This window comes from Typopeltis vanoorti, chromosome 3 (genome assembly GCF_054136105.1).
Source record: "Typopeltis vanoorti isolate ZY-2024b chromosome 3, IOZ_Tvanoo_1.0, whole genome shotgun sequence".
Classification (NCBI taxonomy): Eukaryota; Metazoa; Arthropoda; class Arachnida; order Uropygi; family Thelyphonidae; genus Typopeltis; species Typopeltis vanoorti.
Genome location: NC_143551.1, coordinates 5,867,475 through 5,874,839, shown reverse-complemented (window position 1 = coordinate 5,874,839; position 7,365 = coordinate 5,867,475). Strand labels below are relative to the sequence as shown.

Genomic DNA, 7,365 nt, shown 5'->3' with positions numbered 1-7,365 from the left:
TAAAAACTGCATTATCTTCTACTGTGCTGAATGTTTTTTTTTTTAAAACCGATAAATAGCAGACAAAGTGGAAGATGATATGCTCTGCATTTTTCAGTTAGTTGGCTTATTGTATGTATACAATCGATAAAAATAAATAAATAAAATAAAAATAAAATAAGAAATATAATTTATTGCTCAAATACATGAACAAACAATGTCACCTACAAGAAATCTGAGAAATTTCATTTAGCATAACATGGAGTCACTACTGATCACAGAATCTGCTGGTTGAGAACTCATCTAACTTCATCAGTACCACTTCAAATTTGAACGCTTCTTTAAGAAGAGTGCTAAAGCCTTACTATATCATCTGAATTTTAATCAGAATGAGTGCCTCTACTTGCCATAATTTGGAGAAGTCTCATTATTAGTCATCAGTCCCCTTCCCCCACATCTATATATTATTATACTACATCTCATATGGAGGTAGGAGGTTTCACTGTTACCTCCATATGAGACCAACTATCTCATAACCTTCAGTTGAAAAGCTTTATAATGCCTTTTCACATCCACGATGAGATTTAAACCCAGGTCCTCCACATTTTATAATGCTGAGCTATAGTGACCTGTATAGCATCTGTTCACGTGAATTTACTTTCCACTTGACTTCACCAAATCTAGCTTCCTGAACTTGTACAGCCAGTTTCTCTTGAAGAGGTGCAGGAAGCTTTAAAACTCACTAAGAATGACAAGGCTGCAGGAGTGGATGGTATCTTCCCCGAGTTTCTGGCCACCCTTTACTCAAATATTATAACAACTGGAAAACTACCAAAACTGTGGCGGTAAGCCAAAATAATTGCTGTACCCAAACCAGGTAAAGATCCAAATAATGTCAAAAATCTATGACCTATCTCCTTAATTTGCTCCACATTTAAGCTCTTTGAACGAATTCTCCTTAAAAGAATTTCACCACTCATCGAAAGAGCACTCCCGATTGAACAAGCTGGCTTCAGGCCGGGAAGAAGTTGCTGTGACCAGGTCCTGGTCCTGACAACACAGATTGAAGCAGGTTTCCAGAGGAAACTTAAATCTGGAGTCACTTTCATCAGCCTAACATCAGCTTATGACACAGTCTGGATCAGGGGCATCCTCCTAAAGCTAAGCAATATTATAAGGAAAAACAATTTTCCAGTTTTTTTTGAATCCATTCTCTCCAACAGAAAGATCCGGGTCCATATTGGTGAGAAAAAAAAGAGCAGGCCCAGATTCCTCCACAATGGTCTTCTACAGGGCTCTGTTATCCCCTTTACTATTTAACATGTAAATGTCTGACTTACTACATACCAGCTCAAGCAATGTATATGTTGATGATCTCACTATCCTATACCAGTCTACCTCCTTTGCCAACCTGGAAACAACCTTGAACACAGACCTGAACATCCTGGAGGTGTACTTCAAGCAGGTATAATGAGCCAAATCCAACAAAACCTGTGTCCACAGCATCCTGAACAGTGTAGAGGCAAATTGACACCTCAACCTCTCTTTCTGTGACAAAATGGTAGAACATGAGCCTCACCCAAAATACCTTGGAGTGAGCCTGGACAGAAGCCTAACATATATAGAAGACACATCACCAACCTGTCCAACAAACTTAAAATGAGAAATAATATCATCTCATGGCTTACTGGAAAACCTGGGATTGTGGTGCTGATGTCTTAAGGTTGTCAGCACTAGCTCTTGCATTCTCTGAAGCAGAATACTGTGCCCCTGTCTGGGAAAGTACACACACACACACACACTAATATTATAGACATCCATCTAAACTCTACCATGCGCACAATTAGTGGGACACTGAGAAGCACTCCTCTCCCCCCTGGCTGCCTGTCCCATCTAACATTACTCTACAAAATATACGGAGAAGACAAGCAGTATTTAATCAAGTAACCCACTCCTGCCCCAGACTCTTATAAATCCACCTAATATTCACCTAAAATCACAAAACCTTTTCTAGTCCATGGACGAACTCTCTTCAGCTGCCTTACCATCAATACCTGACATGTGGAGAGAACACTGGTCCAACAACCCACAAATGGTTTCCTGGTTGAAGATCCCTGTGTTCTGGAGTCTGGTTTTGTCCTTCCTAGGAAGATTTGGTCATCTATCAACAGGATCAGAACTAACCAGGACAGATGTGGCTACATACTGCATAAATGGAAACTATCAGACCACCATTATTGTGATTGTTCCCCTGTGGCCCAGATGACCATTCATATTGTGAATGACTGCCCAAGGCAGCAATTTCATGGTGGTGGCCTCCAACATTGACCTGTAGCTGGCTTTTGTCATAAGAATAAATAAATGTGTATTTAAACATATACACATTGTGTGTGTTAAATAAAATTAATTGTTTGTTTAATTCTTGGAATTCAGTCAGTAAAAAATATGAACTGACATACATATGTATATATACAGGGTGTTCGGGATAAATTTGACAGTTTCGTAAGGAAAAAGAAAATCTTCTTTGTATCTATTAAATTTAATGAATTGACAAAAAAACATTACAGGCAGAGTTAATTACAATACTATCAACAAGATTTACTCAAAATAACCACCATTAGCATCGATCACAGCTTCAATTCTGCTTCGGAACCTCGAACAAGCTGATGCTACAGTCTCCCTGGGAAGGGCCGCAAAAACTGTTTTAATTTTATCCATTAACTGGGCTTTTGTATTACTGGAAGTGCGATTGGTGTCTTTTTCAACTGCGCCCCATACAAAATAATCCATGGGGTTAAGGTCTGGGGAGTTTGGAGGCCAAACATTTGGACTGGTGAAGTCGTAGAAATTTTCAGACAACCATTTTTGACTTTTCCCAGAGGTGTGGCAAGGGGCCGAATCCTGCTGCCATACATACGGCCTACCATTGGCTACCCTTGTTATCCAGGGCTTGACTACAGTTAGCAACTCCACGAACAAAGCCCGAATTCCAATGCCAGGGTTCTTCAACACCTGTTCCTGCAGATTTGCGAGGAATTCTGCTGTACGAACGCAATCAGATCGTCTGCTACGGATCTTTCTTCTTGCTACATCCTCGTAGTCACCATTGCAAGTCTCTAGTTCATGCCTGATTGTTTTTACTGTATTCAGGAAGCATTGGGCAGCAGTCGTAATATCCTTATTTTGATGGCGGGCACGAATCATCATGATACAAGTTATTCTCTTCCATGATTCAGGTGGGTTCCAGCTATCCATCCTTTCTGACATCTTGTATATGAATGAAGAAGGGTCCAAACTTTTAAATGAAGAGAAGTGTGTGTTAATACATGTAACTTACGGAAAAATATAATTAATTATAAATATGTCAAATTTATCCCGAACACCCTGTATATATACACATACACACACACACACACACATACATATATATATTATTAAGTGTATTTATTCGGATTGTAGACATTTATATATTAGAATTTTACTGACTAGAAACACCAAGATATGGTTTGGGAATATGGTTTAGAGAACTTACAAACCTTCCTAGATCATTTGAACAACTGCCACCATAACATCAAATTCACATCGGAACTTGAGGTGAATGGTGTCCTCTCCTTTTTAGATTTAAAGATTACTAGGATGCCTAATTGTCTCAAATTTTCTATTTTTCGAAAAACATCTTATACAGACAGATACATGCCTCCTCTCATCACTTCCCTCTGCAGAAACTCAGAATTATCACTCCTCTGGCTCGTCAGGAGGGATCTCTAATTTCAGAAGAAGATCTTCAAATCGAACTTAACCACCTCAAAAGTACTTTCTTAAACAACGGCTACTCACCTCAAGGCATTTCTAACCGTCTATACCCTCGTCTCTAACCTTGGCAAGAAGATAACTCTAACCCTATTGCACACATTCCATTACTGTACGCGAGTTCTCTATCGCCCAAATTGACAAAAATTATGAAGAAATTTAATATTAGAACTTACTTCATTACCCTACCAAAACTTCATATTTCCTGAGTCAACCCAAGCCAAAACATCACCAACTTTAGTTCCCAGGAGTATATAAAATCATCTGTAGTTGCGGAAAGTCATATTATGGGCAAACTGATAAGTCTATCTCACTACGACTCGAAGAGCATCAATGTGATATCTCTTACGACAGAACCTGTGCAAGCGCCCTCTCCAGTCATGTCCTTTTCTCTGCCAACTCAAATATAGAAGAGCATCAACACCAACTAGACTGGAATCTCACTACAAATCCATAAATGCCCTGATGAACTAGAAAGATGCATTTTAGAATCAAAAGAAATAGTTCTGGACCCCTCACACATGAACAGTAATTTAAGTTATAGCTTACCTGAATTCACACAGCACAGTAATTCAATTTTGGCGTTCTCGAGATAGTTCCCACTCACTAACGCCTCACGCTAGACTTGCCACGTGGACGCCAGTTCAAACGTGACTGTTGTTGTTCCTAACTTGTTTATGTGAGAAGTTCACTTTTTTATCTTGCTAATTTTCCAGTTTTTTTGTGATAGTATGTACACCTGAAGAAGTCAGCATTCCAATGAAACTAATTGTGTTCTAATTAAAGTTTCTGTCTTATCTCGGTGTTTCTAGTCAGTAAAATTCTAATATAAAAATACATACATATACACACACACACATATATACATAATATATATTATGTACAATATATATTGTACATAATCCAGAAATGCTGCTTCAGAAACCAAGCACGAAGCTTTTACAGGCCAACAATAAGTGAGGTGGCGATCTCAGCAGATGATAACATTGATCTCCCATCTAAAAAGACAATCAATCACAAACATGCACAGCAGAATTTGAACCTGTAGCCTGTGAGTTAGTGAACATGTTAACCACTTAGCCCAACCAAGACAGCAAATTAAACCTAGTTTTTTTTTTTTTTTTTTTTAATTTACTACAGAGTTTATTTACTCCAATTATAATTTTTTTCTCACTAAAATGGTATGATTTAAACCAAAATTAAGATGACAAGATATACTTTCTATTTAACATGATTATTATTTATTCCCAAGTATCCAGAGTATTTTGTATCATTTTTGCCTCTAAAATGTTGACTTAAATCAAAAACAGATGACTATAAATTTCATTAAAACCATCTAGTCAGAGCAGTTGTTTTATGTGAATAAATAAGCAAAATGAATTTAATAATGCTCATGCATTTTGTGAGATGCAAAAAAATTGCAAAATTCAATTGTGTTATAAAACAAATCGTTACTAATATTATTATCTAGTGAAATTAAACCAGAACTGACCACAAAGATTTGATTATCAATGTTTATCAGATTTAAAATTTTGTAAGTGACATTAATAGGAAACAACAATGTGTGTATAGTACTTGATTATTATGATGAACACTGTAAGGCAGGATGCATTTTTTTTTACCATTTTTTAAAATGTATATAAAAGTCTTTCACTAACAAAAAAAAAATAAAATAAAATAAAAACAAGACATGAATATGTGCTTTTATCATTTTTAAAACAACCACACAGCAGAGTAACAATGATCACTGTGTCTCTGATATAACAATATGCCAAGTTCCAGATCAAATAGAGAACTAAGCTTGAGTCAATATTATTAGTGTTCTACACCGTCACTCTGATAATCTTTGATATCAAGAGGACATCACCATGACTTCTCTGCATACTTATGAAGATCAGTGGATAGAAATAAAAACATTCTGAACATGTTGCACTGGCTATTTTTGAAATTTGTTCATAGCACTTTAAGAGTCAAAAACAAATCACAATGTTCTTAGCATGGATAGTTTTAAAATTTTCATTTGGGCACAATAAATACAAGTATTTAGATATATAGCAGCAGAGCTTTGAAAAGCACAATTATTCTTCCTCCATAAGACTCCACAGATGATTTGAAATAAAGAAATGAGAATTCTGTGATGAATTCAGATGGAAAGGTTTTGCTGAATTTTTACGAGAAACAACTGCAAGAAAAAAAAATCTGATAATTAATCAAGCAGTTAATCCTTTTAATTTAAGAACTATAAGATACTTATAAAATAAAATATTTGAAACACTAATAAAATTCTAAATTAATAATCAAAACTCTATTAACTTATATGTAAATCAAGCTGGAGATACTTCAGATTATCTGAATACTAACAGGTGGAACATAAGGAGTCTGGATTCTGATAAAATGCAAGCATGCAGCTATCACTGAAGGTGACTAACTATCCTAGTGAAAGTCCCAATTCACATAATAAAGCAATCCCTCAATTAATGCACCTCCAATTAGTGGGTCATTTTTTTTTTCTATACCCAAATTCGATTAGTGCACCTATATACATCTGAAAAATAAATGTTATAATTTTAAAAATTTTCTAACTATACATTTTTTATGGCTAACTAGTTTAAAAAATCAGTCACCACAATGAAATGATTGAGTTACCAATTTAAAACATTTTACTAAGTAAACAACACCGAGGGATTGATTTTACAATTAATCCCTCGATGTTGCCGCGTATATCAAATATAATAATCAATGGCAAAAACTGCAATTCGTCCATGATCGATTACTGTATTAAAAATTTGTTTTATATGGTACTCTTTTAGGAAAGATAAAAAGTGAATGTAAAGTAAATGTTTAATAAATGCTCGTACCTACATCAGTTACTGCAATTTTTATCAAAAGAAAGTTATCAAGAGTTGTTTGAACAGTTTTAATTTTTTTTTTTCCTATCAGCATAAATTCTACAATAACAAGCAAAAATGACTCTCTAGACCTCAGCAAACAAGCATTCTTCGATGAACATCTTGATCCATATCCATTACTTGTTGCTTCTAAACGATTCTAAACTGTGAAATATTCCATCCAGTTCTTCAATTGTTATCTCCTTTGGAACCTCATATTCACATTCCATTTGTTCACTGTCTTCATATGTGCATTGTTGTTCCATTTCAAGAAGGTCATTGTCACTGAAATCTTTTGAATTTGAATCCAATAATTCTTTAGCATCTTCTGCATCAACACCATCAAAACCAAGATCTTCACCAATTGCAACGATTTCTTCAATCACGTTGTTCACAAGATTTTGAAAATCACCTAAGTCATTAGCGCATTAAGGCAAAAGGTTTTTTCAAACAGCTCTTTTTCAAAAAGTTGCAATGACACCCATGTCCATGGTTTGTAGCAATGATGTCGTATTTGGTGGAAATTTGATAAATTTAAAGGTGTGTTAATTAAAACTCTTGCCGCATGTACAAAGGGATTGTTGCAATTAATTTTGCTGCGTTAAGCAAGGGATACCTGTATTTTTCCAACCTTTAATCATGAGTAGAGGAATTAGTGAGCAAAAAAGTAGAAGTGTGAAAATGATTT

General features: G+C 35.6%; 1 protein-coding gene across 3 annotated transcripts in view; it reads right to left on the bottom strand.

Annotated features, from left to right (window-relative positions):
• Positions 1 to 5,476: 5,476 nt before the first annotated feature.
• The window catches only part of LOC150107880 (uncharacterized), an 89,551-nt gene continuing 87,662 nt past the window's right edge, over positions 5,477 to 7,365 (bottom strand). For all 3 annotated transcript variants that reach the window (XM_090415407.1, XM_090415405.1, XM_090415406.1), the window contains exon 5: positions 5,477 to 5,971. In XM_090415407.1, coding sequence (XP_090271533.1) covers positions 5,868 to 5,971 — 104 coding nt within the window. In that variant the 3' untranslated portion in view covers positions 5,477 to 5,867. The remainder of the gene's footprint in view (positions 5,972 to 7,365) is intronic.